This window comes from Corvus hawaiiensis, chromosome Z (assembly GCF_020740725.1).
Source record: "Corvus hawaiiensis isolate bCorHaw1 chromosome Z, bCorHaw1.pri.cur, whole genome shotgun sequence".
Classification (NCBI taxonomy): Eukaryota; Metazoa; Chordata; class Aves; order Passeriformes; family Corvidae; genus Corvus; species Corvus hawaiiensis.
In genome coordinates this window covers 16,381,143-16,402,810 of record NC_063255.1, presented here as the reverse complement: position 1 = coordinate 16,402,810, position 21,668 = coordinate 16,381,143, and the positions used below count along the sequence as shown (strand labels likewise).

The following is a 21,668-nucleotide window of genomic DNA, read 5'->3' as shown; positions in this document are numbered from 1 at the left end:
CCGGCTTAATTGATGCCGGGGTGGACCTGTCTTCGTGGCTGCCTCTGGCTGGAGTGACTGTCCCCACGGGAGTCCCCTGTGCCTCTTCAAATGTACAGGTGGCTGCACACGTGTGGAAGCCCATGTGTGAGCAGTGTGAGTGTGACAGTGTGAGTGTGCACACCACTGAGTTTGCACACGGGAGCATAAGTGACCACCCATCTATATGTCTGTGCCTCCCGGCTCCACCATGGTCACCTGTGTCCTCTGTGGGTGCTGCTCGGGTACCAGGCTGGCCCAGCACTGCTGGCATCTTGCCAGGTGCAACCTCACAGACCCATGACCATGATCTCAGCAGCTCCAGGGCGACGTTCCTTTCCCAGCACAGGTGGCCTAGCAGGACCCCCACCCATGGGTGAGCTGCCACTGGGGGCTTTGTGGGGGCAAGCAGCCCCACAGCCTGGCTGGCACAGCCGCAGTTGGTGCCCTGTCTGATCCAGCCCATGTCTGAGGGCTCTGGTGGGTGTAGGACATCTGTTTGCAAGTCAGAGCTCCCAGAAACTGAGCTGGAGGCAAGCATGAGGTGGGCTGTGAAACCTCAAGCACTACAGCTGTTACCCCAGGGTATCACAAGCTGCCGGGGTGTCCTGCACCTCCAAACTGGGCCCTGGAGCTTGGTGGGAGGCACCATGCCCTGCACACCACTCCCAGCACTGGTCTGGTTCAGAAGTCCGTTTCCTTTAATAGATACACGGAGTCGCGTGGCTGCGGTGGGAGTGCGGGGAACAGGCCGAGCCCCCCGCGCTGAGGTAGAGGTGAGCGTTGCTCCACGCTCCCCTGCTTTGGCACCCTGGGGCACAAGTGGGTGGAGGAGGCGCCCACCCAGCCCCAGCGAGGTAGTTCGGAGTGCCCCCTGTCTCCCTGTCACCGGTCTGGGGACCCTGGCACCCAGGCAGTCTTTGGTAGTGGGGGGCTCTGCTGGGCCTCCCTGCCCTCCCCCCGCCAACAACCCCACCCCACATTAACCCCCAACCCCAGCCCCACCCCAATAAGCTCCACCCCCACCATTCCCACCAATATCCCCATTATTTGCCCCCCCAGGGTGATCCTCCTGAGCTGAGGACCTGGGAGACTGAGATGCCACCACCCTGGGGGTGTCTCAGGGCAGAGGCAGCAAGCCCAGGCAGCGCAGGAGGGCTGGGCAGGGGCGTCTGCAGTGGGTAGGGGGTGCAGTATATATATAGGGGCTGCAGTGTAGAGGGGCTACGGTTTATAGGGGCTGCAGAATATCGTGCCTGCAGTGTTTGCACAGAGGGTGTGTATGGAGAGGAAAGGTGAGCACCAAGGGCGTGTATAGGGGATGCAGTGTACGCGTTGAGGTGTATACAGGGGCAGCAGCGCGTGCATTGAGGTGGGTTAGGGGCTGCAGGATGTAGGGGATGCAGCATGCAGGTCCTGGAGGTCCCCCAGGCAGCAGGGCAGCAGGAGATGTACAGGGGTCACCTGGGGGTGGTGCCTTGGGAAGGAACTTTTGTGTGTGTCTGTGTGTGCGTCTGTGTCAGAGGGCACACACGGGGATAAGGGACAAAAGGGCCCACATGGGTGTTCACAGCCTTGCATGGACACAGCTCAGTATTGCAGCAAGAGGCACCTTTGGGTCCCCATCCCACCCTGGTGGCCCAGCTGGGTCCCACAGCTCAGTCCCCCCGACCCTGGGCACCCCCAGCTGCTTTCAGGGTGGGGCCACATCTGCCTTATGGCGAGGTGCTAGTGGGAGTGTGGCTTTGAGAGGAGGCTGGGAGCAGGGGGTTTGGGGCAGGCATGGGGTTGTGACGGGTCTGGGTGCTCCCTCCACCAGGTGCCAGGGTGGCTGAAGGCCGGCGGGCAAACAGGACACCTGGAGGACAAGAACAAGCGGGTTACGGCAAGCCCAGGGTTGGGGGATTTGCTCATCTGGCCCCCAGCACCCAGGCTGGGGAGTGTGGGACCAAGAGTCATGGGGGCTTCAGCCCCCTCTCACCTGTGGTGTCTCCCACAACCCAGTCATCCTCACCAGTGTGGAGCAGCCTGTGGGGTGGCGCAGCACCCATTTGGCTGGCAGCCCCAAATGCTGCTTAGCCCTGACTTTTCCAGCTCGTTAAATATTTAAGCTCTGAAGGAAAAGCCATCGATTTTAGTTGTGGGATGTCTCAGCAGGACAGGCATGGATCTGGGGGTCATGGGATGGGCTGCTTAGCCAGGCTGGTGCACATTGGCATCCCAAAGGGTTCTCTGCTCCAGCACTGCACTCCAACATCTTTCCCTGCACCATGCTCTGCAATCAGTCAAGTGCCACACCCAGCCAGAGACTCTCTGGGCACACAAGCATTTGGATGGCCCCAAATCCAAGCCCTGTCTTTAGGATCCTGGGGTGCGGAATGACCCTAGGCGCAGGGTCACTTCTCAGCCAGAGTCCGTCCGTCCATCCATCCATCCATCCATCCATCCATCCATCCATTCATCCCCCACTTTAGCCCTTCATTGCTAGCACCTGCTTCGGGCCAATTTCCATCCTTGTCAACCCCCTCCTTCTCCTTCCCCCTTTCCCCAAGCCCTGCCACTTCATTACGATGGATTTTATAGTAAAGACATCAGATTGAAGGAAGGACTTGCTGGCCAGGCAGTGGCTATAAGTTATTGGATTTCCCGGCCGCAATTACACAGGCCAAGCGGCCCTTCTATTTACCTGTGTAGACAACTCCATTTATTTCTATTGACATGTTGATACTGCTAATGCCGTTGGTGGACAGGTTCAATGCAGTCTCCTGTCTGTCATCTGGGGAAAGGAAATACCAATATGAGTGTTAAGCGAAACAGAAACAAGAACCTGTCCAAGACAGATAAGCCGGGACCCAGTCCCTCTGGGCATCCATACTCCTCTCCAGTTGCTGCTGCTGCTTTCACCTCGGGTGCCAGGGAAAGGAATGACCCAGGCTGAGGTGTTGCATATCTCGGTTGCATACCTCGGTTGGAGATCTTGACGTTCATGGGGAACTGGGAGGCCACGGCCAGGAGGTTGTGCTGAAGCGCGTGTTGCACCAGCCGCTGCTGCTCCTCCGCTGTCAGGGCCACCTTCTTCTCCGGGGGCTCCCCTGTCTCCAGCTTCTCACGCAGCTGCTCCAGCATCACTGCCTGTGAGGCAGCTGCTGCTTGGGCAGCTGTGAGATGGTGGCCAGCCAGTCCCACCGGGATAGCGATGCGCCCTGGCACTGATGCTGCCAGCATTCCGTCCTCTGCAATGACCAAGACAGCTCAGCAGGTCCCTCATTGCCACCCTGCCTCACTGTCCCCAGCTGGTGCCAACTCCACCCCACCAGCAATGGGGCAGGGCAGCCCACCACTCCCAACATCTGGGCTTGGTCCTCCTCCAAAGCCAGGGGAAATACACTTGTTTCACTCCCTGAAAGGGACTGAAAGTACAACATTTCTTCCTATATTCCCCAAGCAGAAAGGGCAAGGGCAGACAGGGAACAGCCCTGCTGCTGGAGCAGTGTCCATCCCTGGGAAGAGACGGTCGCTGCAAGGCAGATGGCATCCTCACCCACCTTTCTTAACACTGTGCACTTGGCTGAGCTGGCCACAGCTGTGTGCGGAGATGCTAAGAGCCGGCAGAGGCATTTTGGGGGTGCCCAGCAGGGTTGGAGTGCTGGCTGGCGAGTAGTTAAAGAGTGCTGTGCCGAAAGTCTGCCTCCGCCCCTCCCGACGGTTGCTGTCGATGGCAGCTTGGAGCTCTCCAGGAGAGCTGAGCGCCCGCTTCTCACATTCATAGGGATACAGGTACTTCATGTATCTGCACGTGGAGAGAGACAGGGGGAGATCTAGCATCCTGCATCTCCCAGACAGCCCCATGCTGAGCAAAGAGCCCTTGGGAAGGGGCAGAGCCCTCCAACCACTTTTGTGATATGCCATATCAGACCCCACCCAGGGCTCTGGGACATCTGGGCCCTGGGGTACCCCAAGGCAGGTGTCCCCCGGCTGCTGCCGCTGCCAGGCACTCACTGTGTGCGGAGGGTGAAGGCAGCGCTGGTGATGGAGGTAGGTAGGTTGAGGCCCTTGGTGATCTCCCGCCAGATCTTCTTGTTGATGACTTCGACCAGGCCACCCTTGTCTGTCACCAGCTGGTACAGTGTGTACAGGTCCAGCACTTGCTTGGCCATGATGGGGATGCGGTTCACTGGTGTCCCTTCCGGAGGCACATAGGGGACAGAAGAGGGTGTGGGGGGCTGCCCACAAGGGCCCTTATTACCTGGGATCACAGCCCCACCTTCCCCCCACTGCCACTGCAGGTACCCACAATGGGAGGTGCATCTCTCCATGCCCAGGTGAGCACTCACAGGCACCTGGGGTGCAGGCAGGACCCCAGGGTGCCTGTGAGAGTGGCACTGTGCCCAAAATCAGGGGAGACCCCAGCATGCTGGCACAGGGTCACCTTTGATGGAGCTGTCAGTGGGGCTGGGTATGTTCTCATCTGGGATGTGGAGCCACAGTGGGATAGGCAAAGTGCCTCCTTCACACACCCTTAGACAAGGTTGTCTTTCTACAATACTTAGAGCTGCCTGTACAGCACCAATCTACAAAATCTCTCAGAGCATCCTAGAATGACTCTGTAATGCTCTTTCAGAGTCCCACAAAGAGAGACTCCATCTACACTTTAAAAAAAGACCCATCCTATAACCTTTCTGAAGAGGGATGACCCCCACAACCCTCCTAGGAGGACTCACCCTACCATCTCTCTGTGGAGAGGTTTTCTCTTCCAGCTCCAGACCTCTTAACCTCACAGATGGGCCCAGAAGTCTCCTCTGCTAAAAGGGCTTTGGTGCCCTGCTTCAGGAGACCTGACCCCAAATCCTCTTCAACTGCCCTCAGTAGGTCCCCCAGCATGACCCTCCTCAATGAGGCTTTGGGGCAAGGGGACATGGGTTCACCAGGGTTCTGTGAATCCAATACAGACCAGCACAGTCTCCACAGCCACCAGGTCTCGTTAAAACCCCCTCCCCACTTTCTCAGCACCCCCAAATAGCCCCACAGCTTTGCTGTGCTCCATGGCTCCTTGGGACAATGGTCTGGGCATTGGCTGGAAGCTGGGCAGAGGAGGGACAAGCATCACATCCCATCCCACCCTGTCCTGTCCTGTGCCATTCCACCCCATATTTATTCCTTCTGCAAGGTGGCGGGGCACGGGCAGTATTGAAAAGCCATCCATTTGGCCGAGGGAGGCTGTCACGACTGCGCTTTGCCCCTCAAACGAAGCCGTCATTCACCACCATCCTCCAGCATCTCTAATTTATAGCCCTGATATTGGCTTGGCTTCTTCACATAAGCCTGAAAAATGAGCTCTTTTTATTCTTTTACTGAGTTCATTTAACTTTTTTTTTGTGTGTGTCTGTGTTGTTCACCAGGTCGGGAAGGGGGAGAGGAGTTTATCCTCCTGGGAGAAAGGCAGAGATATTGACTTGATATCTGCTGTCGGTAGCTCACCAGCCCTGCTCAGGGCTGCTGGCACAAGACCCATCACCTCGGGGGGGCTCAGTTTGAGGGCTCTCCCTCTCACCCAATGCCAATGAGTTTGCAGAGTCTCAGCCCCCAGCCAATGGCCCATGGATTTTTCTTCTTCTCTCCCCTCTCCAGCCTTGGTGACTAACAAAAGTGGCTCACCATTAATCTCAGGGCTGTGCGGGGTGCGTGGCCGAGGTCTGTCCCACTGACAAAGGCACCTGTCTTCGTCCCCGCAGAGTGATGGCCCCAGTCCCAGCCAGGGCAAAGGGCACAAAAGCCCAGGGAGGCGATGCAGCCAGGGAGGTGATGCAGTCATTGTGGTGCTGCAATTACCACCCTGATTGATTAATGGCCCCATGTTATCAGCAGGGCCCTCAGCTTGGTGGGGAAATGGGGGGCCCCTGCAGACCCCAGTAAGCAAATGCAGAAATAGCCCCCTTCTATCTCTGATTACTACTTTTGGGGTGCCACAGAAGTTGGGGTGTGTTCATGAGCTGTCCCACTGCCTGTACCCTGTATCTGATGGTGGTGGTGGCGTCACCACGAGCCACCAGGGCCAGCTGTGCCCTTGTGCCATGGGGTGGCCTCAGAGGGTCTGCCCCAACCCATTTTTCAGCCTTACTAATTTTCCACTCTGCTGACAAACATCAGTGCTGACACTGTCCTGACAGACAGTAGGGAGGATGCAGTCCCTTTCAGTAGGGCTCACCCTGTGGACATCAATCCCTCCTGGCCACCTTGGGGACACAGCCTGAGTGTTGTAGTCCCCTGCCCATTCACCTCTGGGTGCCCCAGCTGCACCTGCAGTGGTTCTCAGGTGCTATTCTTACCCAGCTCTTCATGGCCTTCGGGAAGCTGTCCTTGCCCCTCAACCCTTCCGTCCCCTTTGTCTTAGGTACCCGACTCCAAAATCCCTGTCTCCTCCAACAGGTTCATGCACACCCATCCCTGCACACCTGAACCTGTACACCCACACCCTGCCTGCCCTCCCCAGGGGGATGGCATCCACTTGTAGGAGAAACAGGACAAGAAGGGACAGAGGGCACAGGAGCGGAACAGCCAGACAAGGACGGATGTGGAACAGCACCATCAGGGAAGCATCAGGCTCACTCCCACCCTCCTCCCCACACCAGCAGGCACTTACTTAATTAGCCCCAGACCCAATAGCGAGGGAGTTAATTAGCTCTGGAGAGAGAGATAATGAAGCTGCAGAACAGCCCATGAATCTTGTGGCTGATGGATGCTGGGGGGCCAAAGCAGTGCTGGCCTTCCCACTTGCTCCCCACAGCCCTGCACCAGAGCCAGGGGGCACCCATGGGGCAGTACCCAGCCCATCCACCGCCTACAGCCTCGCCCCATGGCATGAGCCCCATGGCCGTGCCAGCCACCCACCACACACCCGTGAGTGAAACAAGATTGTGGTGTCCCAGCCCAACCCAAGAGTCAGTCTCTGCAGCCCCACAGACAGCTGGGGACCCTCACCACCCTTCCAATGGGCAGGGCATGTGGGCGACTGCCCCTCTCTCTGCCCTCCCTCACCCCTCGAACAGCCAGCCCCGCAGCTCCCGTACCCCCCTCAGCCTTTCCCCGTTAATTAGCTCGGCATTAACCTCTGCCTGGGGTTTACTGGCTATCGAGCGGCTTGTTCATTAATCCACACACAAGCAAAAGGCTCTAATTAATACGGCCGGCCACACGCCCGCGCTCGGCAACTTTTAATTGTCGCAGGCCCGACCGGGGGGGGCGGGGCGAAGGTTAAAGCATTTATCGAGTCCCCGGGAGCCGGCTCGGCCCCCCATGCCGATACCAAAGATTTCCGATGAGGATGGGTTGGCTGGCGAGCCCTTAACCCCTGGGTGCCCGGCGCTGCCCGGACTGCTGGCCCCACTCCCGCACATCGTAGGCACCGCTGACAGGTGCCGATGGTGGGCATCCTCACCAGGCGCTGGCAATGGGGAGCTCTAATGGGCGCTGCCAAGGGCGTTCCCACCAGGCATCACTAAAACGTCCCGAAAACTGCTAATGGCCATCATTAACGGGTGTTGCTAACGCTTGTCACCACGGGGTATGTTAATGGATATCCCCAACGGGCGTTTCCAGTGGGCATCCCTGCTGGGCATCGCTAATGGCCAAGGGATACCAGCATCGACAGCTGTCCCAGCGTGCGGTTAGGGGGGAGGCCCAGGGGAAGCACCGCAGGACCTGCCTGACGGTTTTGGAGAGACCTAGAGCAGCTCAGAGCCTGAGAACACCACACCGAGAGCCCCCCACCAGCAGCCGAGGCAGGAGTGGCAGTGGCACCCACCCCAGCCACACCTTTACCTCTCTTCTGCATGAAGCCAAAGAGGTCATCCAGGAACTCCTTGCGTTTCGGGTCCTCGTCCAGTTCGTAGAGCTGGAGGCAGGAGAGAGAGAGGGGTCAGTGCTTCCAGCACGTGCAGGTGAGAATGGACAGGGAGCAGTGCTTGGGGCTGGACACCGCCTGTGCCAGATCCTGGCATCACCTCTGGCCTCACCGGCCTGCTCTGCCAGCACCAAGAGGCTCTCTGTGCACCGCTGACAGAATTCCCTGACACACCCTCTGTGCTGGCAGCGCTGGGCTCTCCCCGTGCCTCCGTCTGGCGTGGGCTCCCCACAAACCACTGATTATTTTGAACTTTTGCTGCAGAGACGCCTGCAGAGACGCCTCAGTTTCTCCTGCCCTTCGCCCTCTTAGGTGCAAGAACCACAGCCCAGGGGCATCAGCAAACCCCAAGCCCCAGGCAGAACCCCGGGATTGCAATGCTCAGCTCTGCTCTGGCACCGCCGAGTGCTGGTGTTCCCCAAGTCCCAGCATGGGATCAGCAACCTCATCAGCACTCATCCCTGACAAGGACACAGCCCCACCCAAACTGTGAGGGCTGATGCCGTCCTGGGGAAGGAGAAGTTGGCTCGACCATGGATGGCACTGAGTACCATCCAAGGAGCTGCAAGTGCTGGGGCTGCCGTGTGCACGTGATTGCACAGACACAAACATATGGCTGTGAGGATACTTGTGTGTGCTGGATGGTCTGGACACACGGACACAGCCTGAGCTGAGGGACAGCACTGGGGAGGCGAGTGCAGACCCTACACTAGGAACACGAAGTGCCGGCTCCGTGCGGAAGTCCGGGCTCGCCTGATTCCAGCACAGTGCCTCAATGACCATGACAAATTGGAGCCTGCCAGATCGATGGCCCAGCAGTAAAAGTCAGAGCACATGAAGGAAAAATTAGCACCAATCGAAGACGCTATAGACACCAATTCCTCCCAGCAAGCCCGGCAAGAATTTAAAGCCATTGAAAAGAAACAAAACTCAGCAGTCCAGAATGGATTTCCAAAACATATACAAAGAAATGCAAGCTGGAAAACAAAGTCAGGCACAAAATAGAGTCGTTTAAAAAACAATTGTGCTGGGAAAGGCCGTTAAAAACCAATAGAAAGGGAGCACACCCCCGCTCCACACAGAACATCATTTACCAGACAGATAAAGGGAGCTGTGCTTAAGGGTCGTCAGGCTGCAGGGACACGGGGATGTGGGGATGCAGTGGGGACACACGAATGTAGGGATATGGGGTTGCAGGGACTCGGGGGGACATGGGGATGGGGTGATGCAGGGATGCAACGGGGACACATGAATGCAGGGACATGGGAATGTAGGGATGTGGGGATGAAAGGACTTCGGGGACACGGAGATGTGGGGATGAGGGAATGTGGGAACACACAGGGATGTGAGGATGTTTCTACAGACCCCATGGTTCCAATCACTGAACAGACACACCTAACAGTCCCTCATGTAACTCACAGGTCAGTGCTAACTGCCTGTCCCTAACCTCATCTAGGGGTACAACTGCCAGACTCACACCACACCCATAGGTCCTGACTGCCTGGCTCCATGGAGCTCCTTCTTTGCTGCTTCCCTGCTTTCTGGATCCCACTTACCTATCCCCTCCTTGCAGCAGGGTGCTCTTGGAGTGCCCTGACCCCTGGGTGCCAGCACTCTGTCCCCCTCCACTGCGGTGCTCCCTGCCTCACTCTGTGCTCCCTCTTTATCGCCTGCTCCTTTCCAAGAGCTCCTCCAGCCACTGATTACGGTAACTAGGTCACGCTCCGAGCAGAGCTCCAGGAGTCCGCTTTGATTTCTGCCCCAGGAAGGCTGTGTCAGCCAGGCTTTGCATGCATTTCCCTGCCTGTCCTTGCCTCTGGAAGGCGTCCACACCCAGCACTTTGACATCCCCTGACATCTGGCTTGTCAAGGCAGGACCAAACCCCCAAAACTGGCAACTACCACTCATCCCACTGCAAGGTGAAGCCATGGCCTTCCCGAGAGTCACCCAGTGGATGGGCTCCAGTACCTACACCTCTGCCCTGGGTGCCACTCGTGTATCTCCTCCCATCAAAGCCAGCAGGATCCCACCCAGAGCGGGCTGCTACTGTCTCCAGCCCCCAAAACAGGTGTGATCTCCAAGGGCCGGCTCCTATTTTCCCCCTGTTCATTAACCTCTAACCTTTTATCTGTGGGGCACTGAGATGCAAAAACACATTACATCAAACAGGGAGCAAAGGTCAGCTTTTAAGTGGAGACAAGAGCAGAGGTGAGTAACCGGGGACCAGCCAGCAGGGCCCTTGGATACGCTTGGGATGTATGGGGTGTTCCATGAGATTTGGGGATGCTCAGGCTGGAGAAGAGGTCTCCCGGGTCACACACAGTTGCTGTGCAGGGATGCATGCCTCACTTGGATGTATATAACCCCACACAGGCTGACACACCCCCACATGGGGGTGTGCAAGCCCATGTGAGCATATATAACCCTACACAGGCACGCACAGCTACGTCTGAACTTGCAGCACCCCACAAATGTGCACAGCCTTGTGTGGGTCCACTCAACCCCTTGTGGACATTGCACAGCTCCACACAAGCATAGGCACAACCCTGTACAGGGACAGAGATCCCCCTGAGTGCTGCACAGAAGGTGGAACAGGAGTGTACAACCCTGCACAAGCATGCACAACCTTGCATCGGTGTGCACAGCCTCGCAGGGGCACACAGAACACCACAGGAGCATGCACAAGTCTGTTATGCACATGCACACACAACCCACATGGGCACAGATCCCTGCACAGTCACACACAAACCCCAGTTGGACACGCACAACCTCAAATGGACATGCACAACACCATATATGCACACACAAACCCCGTACGTGCATCCACAACCCCAGATGGGCACACAGAGCCCTGAACAGGAACACACAACTCCAAAAAGGGACGTACAGTCCCTCACATGCATGCACAACCCCAGACAGGCACTCCACATGGATGGGCACCCCTGACCCCGCAGAGCATACGCTGCCCCAGAGCATCCCCCCGCCATGCGCCTCGGAGCAGTGGTCTGAGCCTTGCCCAGGGGCAGTTGTGCAACACAGCCAGTGGCTCCTGCTTGCGGTGACCTATGAGCAAGGACCCTTTTAATCGTGTTTGTATTGATATAATTAGTAACTCATTTAATGCCATCGATGTAACTATATTCCTCTATAAACAGAAGTATTAAACTGTCAGGCCCTGGGATCAATATCCACCGGTGCGCAGCACAGCCCTGCTCTGCTGGCCTCGGGGACCCGTCTGTGGTGCTTGGCCACCCCACTGGCCTTGGAACCCCAGCAGCACCCCACCTCCACCTGGCACTGCTGGCCTGAGTGCTGGTGCAGGGCTAGTTCAGTGTGTCTTCATCCCACACCCCACACTGGGTGCAGCTCTGGGACCTGCTCCCTCCTGTCATCCCATTGTCATGGTGATGTCTATATTCCTTAAGGAATGGGGATAACAGGGTTTGTCAGAGAGGTTAGAGGTCAGCAGGTCGAACATGGTTTATTAACAGGATGTGAATAGACCTTATGCTTCCTCCTCCTCCTCCTCCTCCCCACGATTAAGTAACATTGTTAGCACCACTCACTCACCCAGGAGATACCTCTCCTGGAGCCAGGAGGGCTTCTAGAGATGAAGCTTGGCTCCCTGAGACCCCTTAGCCTAGCTGACACCTCAGACAGAGGAAGGATGTGATGAGGTGCTAAGCCACCCCCCAGGCACTTCCAGCTTGCCCTGTCCTGGTGAGTCCCCACACAGTTCCCCCTGGGCCCTGCTGTCAAGGGACGTGATCTCAGTGGGATCCCCACAGTCCCTGCTCAGCTGCCACCTCCTGCTGGCAGTGAGAGCTCAGATTGGCAGCCAGGATTTAATCCACCTAATATGAGCTGTATCGACCCTGGACCCTGCTCAGCTCCCCCCCACCTTGCAAACCCCCCTACCCTGAGCTGCTTAATATACACCACATTGATTAGCTGCACTGCTAATTTTTCCATCTGGCCACTGTTCACGCAGGGCGCCCAGGTAATGCTCACCTCCCTGCACCCCCCAGCCACACACCACGGGTGGCTGACTGCTGGTACAGTTTTGGAGTCACTGCACCTCTCCGGAGCTCGGCTGTTGCCTCTGAGATCCTTCCCCAGGAAGATGGTTGGGGAACAACAAAGCACCCAGACACCGGGCTGTCCTCCCCTGTGCCCTGCTGGCATGCCTCAGAATACCCAGGATCCACATACTCCCAGCTGAGGCACAGCCCTGAGCACCCTGGGGTTCAGGGATCCCAACAGTATCCACAGCCAGAGTCCCCCCAGCCATGGGGCACACACAAAGAACTAAGGGCTTGCGGGTCCCTCCCCCATCCCCACTGCCAGAGCTGGGGGGGCAGATCACTCCCCGCCAGGCACAAACCACCCCCTGACCTTGCAAGCCACCACTCGCCTCTTCCACCAGTTGTTAATAAGTTAATGGTTACGGGACAGCTTTGCTGGGACGGCCGGCTGCGTTCGAAGGCAGTGCTAGCTCTTGGGGGGACACTGCTCCCCGGACCTCACAGCCCTGAGGGGTGCGGAGTGCTTGCTCATCCCAACACCACCAGCCTCAGCAGTCACCCCACTGGTGGGGCCGGACATCTCTGTTTGGAGACCTCTCCCAGCGCTGTGGTTCCCCCTCAAAGCCTTTCATCATGCTTAATATTTAACGGCGCTTTATAGAGCAGGCAGGTTTAATCAGCGCTGATAATGCGGCAGATCCGGCAGGTCATTAAAACCCCCTCCCCGCCGCAGCCGCTCCCGGGAGGGCTGCCTGCTGCAACTGCTGCAAACATTAACCCGGCTCCGCGCAAGGGTTGCTGGCAGCGCTGGCCTTGGGACAGCAGCCCCCCACCCATAGCCTGGCCCCGGCATGAAGGGGGGGGCTCACACGGTCCCCAGCCTTTTGCTCAACACATTTCGCAGGAGGGGAAACTGAGGCAGGGGGTGCTGGCATGGCTCCCCCACAGAGAAAATACGGTGCCCATGGCTGTGCGGTGCCACCATGGGCACCATCCATGGCCCCTGTCCCGTCTGGGGGTTGCGGCACGGGGAAGGTGGTCCCGGCTCCTGGTGAACGCGTCCCCCGCGATCAGCCCCTTGTTACTCGTTCATGGCTGAGCAGGCAGGGAGTCAATGAGTGGATTTGTTCGGGTTAACCTCCCTGACCCACCGGCACTTGCTACGCCACTGCCTCCCTCTCCATCCCTGCTTTCCTCTCCACATCTGCCTCCCCCTCCGTTCTCATCCCCCCCTGCCCCTGATCTCTCCATGGGTGACTGAAGTTGTGGGACACCCTTCTCCTTCAATCCCTTACTGGGTGACCAGAGCCATGGGACCCTGCTCCATCACCAGCACCACGCCAGGTGGCAAATCTCGCTCTCCCCACCCTCCATACCTCCCGGGGTGATCAGAGCCAGGGGACCCTGTCCATGACACCCCAGCACCATCCCAGGTGTCCCTGAGGGACACGCACACGGAACCCCACGGTGCATGGGTGAGCACATGGGGCATGTGCTGGCACACACTGGGGTCTGTGCAGGCACACACCTGCTGTGGGGCTGTGTGAGTACTGGGGGGCTGTGTGCATGCCTGGGATGTGCATTGGCTGCTCAATCCCCCCTCCCCACCATGCACCTCTGGTCCCCTCCCCTTCCTGCAACTTCTTTGAAGGGATGATGTGGAAGGAAGGGTTGGTGGCCCCCCAACCCCACCCTGTGAAAGCAACCCCAGTCCCTGCCTTGGCCTCCAGAAGAGCTGTGTGCCTGAGCAGAAAGAGTATCTGGGGCTGGTGCTCACTCATGCCCTGCTACAGCCATGGGATATGAGCTCTGGATCCATGATGGAGCAACCCCAAGCTGCAGTCTGCAGGGGAGAACACAGCCCCACCAACACAGGCATTTCCAGTGGGTGCCCTGTGCCCCAAGGAACAGGCTTCCACAGCTCCCGTGTAGAGTCTGCCCACCCTCTGCAAACTCATGCACACTGCAGCCTGCTCTGTAGATTTTCACACCTTGTGCACGCTCTCCTTGTGCACAATCACCCTGGACAAACAGCCCCACCGAGTACACTCACACAGCCCCTGTACGTGCTCCCCCTGCTCTGCACAGACCCCGTGCACACTTATGCACCCCTACACACTCTTCACATATACACACAATCCTAGTGCACATCCATCCATCCATGCCCTTGGGACCAGAGTCCACCACTCCTGATCTGACCTCCCCGCTGCAGCCCTGCCCAGCTGGCTGGCAGCACCGGAGATTTACCTCCATTATTAACCCAATTAGTGGATTATCAAAGAGGCCCAAGCTGATGAGGGGGTGCATCCTCCCCAAAGACTCAACTGGCATCCAACTTCAGGAAGGCAGCTGGGAAGGGAGCTGGAAGCAGCCTCAGAATGAGCTCCTGGTGGTGCTCCTCTCCCCTCCACAGTGCCTTTATTCTCACACCCTCAACTAGTTTTTACATCTCTTTGGAGCCCCAATCCCAAGCCCTTGGGACCACCAGTTGGAAGATAGTGTTGTGACAGCTTCTGGGGCTCTGAGCATCCCACAGGCTCCAGTGGGGCTGGGAAGTGCCCTGGGGGGGCAGCAGTGGGAGCAGCAGCGGGGGCAGCACACTGGCACCCACCAAGGCTGCTCAGTGCTGTGGGCTGGGCAAGAGGCAGCCTTGGAGGGGGCTTAGCCCTCAAACCCTGCCTCAAGCACGCACGGGTCCATGCAGTTCCACACATGGGAGACACTGGTATGGGCACGACACACCCAAATACACTGGGATGCCACACGTGTGCCTGGACATACACGCAGGTGTGCTCAGACTCGTGTGGGCACACACACACACGGTGCCATACACACAGCCATACAGGTCCACGCACACCTGTGCGCTCATATGGACCCACAAACACATTCCAGCACTTCCATGGGCTCACACACGCTTTGCACGCTCCTATGGATCCATACAGACACACAGGGTCTCCCAAGGATCCCTACACAGAGGGGTACTCACGTGGGCTCACGCACACACACGTACCCCCTGCTTACGTTTGTGTTTATACAGATGCACACACTCATGTTGGTCTGTGGGCACACAGACCCCCAGAACACCTCTGTGTGCATTGCCAGACATACCCCAGCAGCCCCCTGACCCTGTCCTGTGCCCTCCACTGGTGCTGGGTTGCCAGAGCTGTTGGAGCCCCAAGGATCAGCACACTGACCCTCAGTGCTGACACCACCTCCCTGCTGCAGGTGGTCCCAGATTAGGGGCAGAGCTCTGCTCACAGGTTTGCTGGAGAAAAGCCTCCAGGCAGACACGGACAGGAGCAAACAGTGTCCATCCCCCCTCCCTGCCTCTGCAGTGTAACCAGAGACCCTCCAATTTAGCCCTGGGAGCCCTTGGTCCTGCACCTAGGTTGAAGATGCACTGGCGGCGAAGAGGGGGCTGTGGCATGAAGACCACTACCCTCTCCTCAGGGTCCCCCTCTTCAGCCACCTCCATTCCCTGAACGTTCCTGCCTCTATTTCCCCCACCTCCAGGGACAACACCACAGGCGAAAGCAACAGGGATAGAGGCAGGAGGGTGCACACCACAGACCCTTCCACCCATTTTGGGATGACCCTCTGTGGCACAAGGAGGTCTTTGGCTATAGGGGCAAACACCTCCAGGCTTTGAGATGCAAGTGCACACATTCACAGCTGGCAAGCTCTCCCTAAATGCATGTGAAGGACAGGTGGGTGGGTGCAAGAGGCAACTGCTGGCATCAGGGGGAGGCAGGGAAGGAGGAACAGCCACACCACGGTTAGGCTGAGGATAATAGCAAACAGCTGCTGGCAAAACCAGCCACCCCCAAATTAACTGCTGAGGCCACTAGACAGCCCAGAGTTCCTGAAGGGCTGGCTGGGGCTCACCCCCTGCAGCTGCTCCTGGGCAGGGAGGAAGGAGCTTCAGAGGATCCTGATCCCCCCAGCCACAGATGGGTGTGAACATGCTGGAGGGGCCCTGGCAGGGAGGGCATCCTCTCAGCTGACAGAGAGCTGGATGCAAAGCCCAGATGTTCCAGTCCCTCCCACCCTGGGGGATGGAGAAGAAAGCCCCGGGTTCTGGTGCTGTTCTTCTGTCACTTGGAGGAAACCAGGGCACTCATGCCCTGTCTGTATGCATGGTTTTCCTAGGGCAAAAGCTGAATTCATGGAGCTGAGCTTGGCCCCAGAAATGCCAGGCTCTTACCCATGCCCTCCAAGTCAAACATAATGCAGCACCACAGAATTAAAACTTAGAGGCATCCCAGTCCTCAGGGAAGCTGGGGTTCATGGCTAGTGCACAATCGGACCCCACGTGGTGCCCCTCACCTCAGGGCTGGGTCTGCCTGACAGCGCTGGGTGTGGAGACCTCCCAGACCTTTGCCCAGGACCCATGTGTCCTTATCAATGTACATAAACCGGCGCCGGGAGCTGATGCAAGAGGCAGGGGTGAGGGGGTCTCTCAGCCTCGTAACATCAGAGTGGCCCTCCCAGTCAGAGCAAAGGTCTCACCAGCTCCCCCTCCCCAAACCAGCGCCTCAGGAAGCATATAAAACCATGGCATAGATGTGCAGTATTTCCCCAAAAAGCTCCTCTTTGCAAAGGAGCATTTGCCCATGAACCCTCAATGGGTTTGGCCACAACAACCTCGTCCTCTGCTCTCTTTTTAGCACAACTGCGCTGAGTGGAAACCCTTCACTGGCTGGTCCCACACCAACCTCCCACCCCATCCCCATCAAGACACCCTCCCCACTGCAGAGAGATGGGGAAGTGACTCTCTGCTCATTTTCTCCCAAATTACATGGATTTGGTGGTCTCTGTTCACTTAGCTGTGCCCCCAGTCCAGGAGGATGAGAGCAGAGACAAGCCCTGAACCCCACCCCGCGTGATGCCATGATGGCTTGGGGCAGTTTCAAGCAGGGAGTCCTGGTGGGAAATACAGCTCTGGCCACTACAGGGTCTCTCTCCAGCTCCAGGACCCTCATAACCACACTGCCACTGCCCCAGCAGCTTTCCAGCAGACACATGCTGCTCCCCCCCACTTCCCCCACAGCATCACAGCCCAGCCCCTGCGAAACCTCCAAAAGCTGAAGCACAGCCACCCTCCCCATTTAGTCCCTGCATAGAGTGGAGAACCTGTTCCCCAGGCTGGGTGAGCCACAGCCCTGCAGCCTGGGGAGGACCCAGCAGGGACATGTCCCCTCCTGCATGATCTCTGGGGAGGGACAGGAGTGACAGCCACCCTGCAGACCCCAAAGCAAGCTGGCACCGCAGCCTGTTCCACACTGCAGAAAGACATCCCATTGTTCCCTGGCTGGGACATGCCACCAGGTGGGAAACCCAGGTGTGGGTCTCTGGATGAGGGGTCCATCGCTTTTCCGATCAGGGTTGGAAAAAACCAAAGAGAGCAAACAAGGAACAAGCCAGCTCTCACCCTGAGAAGCAGTGGCAGGATTTATCCTGCACTCCAGCCTCTCCTGTCATCCCTCTCCCAGTATTCACAACATTCCTGCCCTGCACAAGGGGCGCGGGCAGCCCCAGACAGGGGCAGGGCGGGAGGTTGAAGGACGAGAAATGCCGCGGATGCTTTCTCTAGCCTCCCTGGGAGGGAGGAGCTGTTTCCCACCTCCCGGCTGACCCCGGGAACCGGACAGTCAGCCTTTTTCTGTGCAGCGGGGTGTAATGTAACACTTCCCGGACGAGCTGTTTGGCCTGTGCAGCTCACCCTCCCCGGCCGTCCCCGCGCTGCTTCACGGCAGTGTCAGGCGCTGGCAGCATCCCCGGGCACGGCCGGGGACATGTGCTGCCCGTGCCCTGTCTGCACCTCTATCTTCCGCCTTGTGGGCAGGGAATGAGCCCCGGCCCCTCCAAATAACAACAATTGAGCAATTCGAAGCAGAGAAGGCAGCAGCATGCCCCCACAGCAGCCAAAAGTTGGGTCCCTGCTGCTGTTCCCTTCTCCTCCTGCCAGAACCGGATGAGACGGAAGTCTCCTCGTGCTCCTGTCCCTGATCAACGCCATCCTAAAAAGCCACACAACAGCTGTATGGGGACATCTCTGTTTGTTCTATCCCCTCGCTACACCTTCCCTGTCACCCACTGCGCCTCTCCCTCCCCCACAACGAAGCTGAGCGCACGGGGAGCACAAACCTGCCCTGGTGCTGTGCACTCCGTGCCCCCACACTTGCATGGAGAGACACCCGCTGTCTGCAAACCAGAGCTTGCACAACACAGCTCGGATGAGATCCACACACATTAAATACAGAGAGACCCTTCTTCCATCCTTTATAGGAGCCCCTGAAGCCCTTTCCCTGTGCCAGATCTCACTTACAAAGGGGCGTCCCCTACACCCACCAGGAATGAGGCGACAGGGTGTATGTGCTGCTCCCTCCAGTACAGGAAATCAGTGAGCTGCACTGACCGACCACAATATGCCTTGGCTCTTGCTGGGACACAAGAGAACTCAGCTCCATGCCTCGCCAGCTCCTTGGGGTGACCACACACCAGAGCTCTTGCCCTGCAAAACCTCCATGGACAGGGGTCAGCCTGTTTCACCCATTATGGAAAGTACCAGGGATGGAGCTGGCAGAGATCAGGGCAGGCACAGGAGATGCCTGGACACTAGGCACCCTGCCATGATTCAGGGCCTGTGGACAGGCACAGGGGACACAGAGGAGGTGGGGTCATGAAGCAGGGTTGAGATGGGGTTTGGTAGCAGGGACATGAGGGGGCTTAGGGACAGGGGCAGTGAGGAGCATTCAGGGGGTACCCATTTAGGGGAGGATGAGGTCTGGGGACACTGGATGAGTACTGGGGGGTTTCATTTAGGGTGGCGTTTCAATAATGTCTGGGGTTAATGGGGATATGGGGGATGTCTGCTTGGGGTGGGTCTGGGCTGGGGCGTGGTGTTGCCCATTTAGGGTGGGACGGAGACAGGGTTTGGGAGCAGTAGGGGGGCATAAGAGATGTCCCTTCAGAGAAAGCTGAACCCGAGTTTGGGGACTATGGTGGGACACCGGGGATGAGTGCCCGGAGCAGCCGGTGCCGGGGCAGCGATGCCTCCTTACCTGCTTGAACTGCTCCTCGTAGGTCCATTCGTGGTGCGGGGGCGGCGGTGGGTCGCGGGGCTCCCCTTCTTCCTCCTCCTCCTCTTCCTCCTCCTCCTCCTCCTCCTCCTCCCCCGCAGCGGCGGGCGGCGGGCGCGGGCCGGAGGCCAGGCGGCGGCGGGGAGCGGCGGGCGGCGGCCCGGGGCCGGGGCCGGGCTCGACCGGGGGCCGTCGGGGAGCGCCGTCGGGGCCGCGGGCTAAGCGGGCCGCCTGCTGCCGCTGCAGGCTCTCCATCACCGCCGCCAAGCGCAGCCCACCCGCCGGCCCCGGTCCCCGCGGCGGGGCGGCCGGCTGCGGGCACAGGGCACGGCCTCAGCGCCGCCGCCGGAGCCGGAGGAGGAGGAGGGAGGGGAGGAAGCACCCCCCACCCCACCCGCTCTCCCCGCCGCTCCCGGGGGCCTTGCCCAAAAGTTGCCAGCGGAACCTTCACCGCGCCGGGCGCGGCTCCCGCCGCCGGAGGGGCTGCGTCCCCCGCCGGGACCACCGGCACCCTGCCCCGGGGGGGACCCGGCCCTCCGGCACCACATCCCCCGCTCCTACCGGGGACGGCTCCGACCCGCGAACCTCGTCGCTGTCTCGCGGGGAGCCTCCTTCCTCGATCGCGCTGGGGACCCACGTCTTGCTGGCACCCCCGCTCCAGTTCCACTGGGAACCGCGTCCTACCGAGGACCACTTCCCTCCCCGGTCCCAACGGAGACATCCGCCCCGACGGTCCCACCGGGAACCATCTCCTACCGAGTCCCCCACAGCCCCGTCCCCGCCGGTGACCCCGTCCCGATCCCGCGGAAGGTCTCACCGGGCGCCCTGTGCTCTCGGGACCCCCTCCCGCTCCCACCGGGGATCCCGGGTGTCCCTACCCCGCTCCCACCATGCACCCCCGCGTCGCCGGGGCCCCTCCGGCCGCTCCGTCCCTCACCAGGGCGGGTTTGGCCGCCAGGCTGGGGTTTTCCACCATGCCGCCGGCTCCGAGCGCCGCCCGGGGCTCGCCCCGCCGTCCCGGGGGGCACGGCCGGCTGCTCCGCCCGGTCCCGGCCCCGGCCCGCCGCTCACATGGCGCCGCGCCCGCCGATATTTCTTTTATTCCGCAGCAGATGAGGGTGGGTGGGATTTTTCCCTCTTTTCTTTCTTTCTCTCTTTCTTCCTTTTTTTTTTCCCCTTTTTTTTTTTTTTTTTTTTTTTTTGCAACAAGTGGCCGTCAGACAGCAACACCCCTCCCCGCTCCCATTTGCCAGCGCACGTCTAGGGAGTCACCCGGGGAGGGCTGGGCTTGCGGCCGCCCCGCGGGATCGCCCCGGACCGGCCCGCCGAGAGCCGGCCCCGGGCCGCCCTGCGCGGGGCCGCCGCAGGAGCCGGACCGGGGGCGTAGCGGGCTGGGTGACCCCCAGCCTGTGCCTGTGTGTGGGTGCTGGACGAGGGGAGTGCATGGGGGTGTGTGCAGGCTGTCCGGGGGTGCACACATAGATGTGTGAGGAGCGGGAAACGTGAAGGTGGGGTGTGCGAGGGGTCTCTGCATCCTGTAAGAGGATGCTGCACTCATCGCACACTTTTTAGAGCGTCTGTCGGTGTGTGTGTAGATACCTGTGTGTGCTGGGGGAAGGTATGTGCGTGTGTTCATTGCCTGTGTGCGTACCTGTGTGCACAGTGGGATGGATGACCTTCCCCCCATAGGTGTGTGTGTGCAGGGGGTCTGAGCACCCCCGTGCCTGTGCACACTGGGGTCTAACACACGTGTGTGTGTGCAGGGGGTCTGAGCACCCCCGTGCCTGTGCACACTGGGGTCTAACACACGTGTGTGTGTGCAGGGGGTCTGAGCACCCCCGTGCCTGTGCACACTGGGGTCTAACACACGTGTGTGTGTGCAGGGGGTCTGAGCACCCCTGTGCCTGTGCATACCGGGAGAGGTGAATGCATTATACATGTCGGTACGGGAGCCCCCCCACACCAAGGCGAGTGTGCCCGGTGTTTAAGGTGTGTGTACGCCCTGAAGGTGCGTGTGGAGGATGTGTGTCCATCACATGGAGCAATAACCATGCACACGCGTGTGTGCAGCCATGTGCACTGTCAGAGGGGCTGAGCGCCTGCAGTGTATGCACACACGTGTGTTTGCTCTTGGGGACAATAATAAATGCTGTATATATGTCCGTGGGGAGCTGGGTGTGTGCTTTTGTGAGTTCACTTGTTGGTGTGTGCAATCTCTGTTGGGAGGGTAGGAGGGGCAGGCATGTGCACGTGTGCCTTTTTGGGGGAGGTGGGTGTGTGCACTCATGCTATCAATCCATGTGCAGGTGCAAAAGGGTGTTTGGGGCAAGCTCCAAATGCTGAACCCTGAGCTCCATCCTTGAGAGCTGGGGGGGTCACAGCAGCATGACCCGTGACCCTGAGGCTGGGACTTCTGAGGGATCTTTGTGAGAGGTGCTGTGGGTGCCTGGCCCCTGGCTGAAGGGGTCAGACTGCAATGTGGGCTGGATGCCCAAAGAGGCTTCCTGGCGTGGGTAGAACACAGCCGTATCTCTGTCACTGGAGTGTCTCAATGCTCCTGGCTTGCTCTGTGTCCCTGCTCGCAGTGGAGTAAACTGTGGCACCGGAGTATCATCAAGTGTGTCTCCAGATGTCAGACAAGG

The 21,668-nt window shown here is 59.0% G+C and overlaps 1 protein-coding gene across 1 annotated transcript; it reads right to left on the bottom strand.

Moving 5' to 3' along the window:
- Positions 1-1,038: 1,038 nt before the first annotated feature.
- On the bottom strand, positions 1,039-20,186 carry ARID3C (AT-rich interaction domain 3C). The gene is made up of 8 exons (XM_048292964.1): positions 19,964-20,186; positions 19,009-19,338; positions 7,837-7,909; positions 4,018-4,201; positions 3,564-3,808; positions 2,982-3,251; positions 2,705-2,794; positions 1,039-1,876 (listed from the first exon to the last, which is right to left on the bottom strand). Exons 1-8 carry the CDS (start codon positions 20,000-20,002, stop codon positions 1,734-1,736), a joined length of 1,374 nt encoding a protein of 457 aa, XP_048148921.1. The 5' UTR covers positions 20,003-20,186; the 3' UTR covers positions 1,039-1,733.
- Between the last annotated feature and the right edge of the window lie 1,482 nt (positions 20,187-21,668).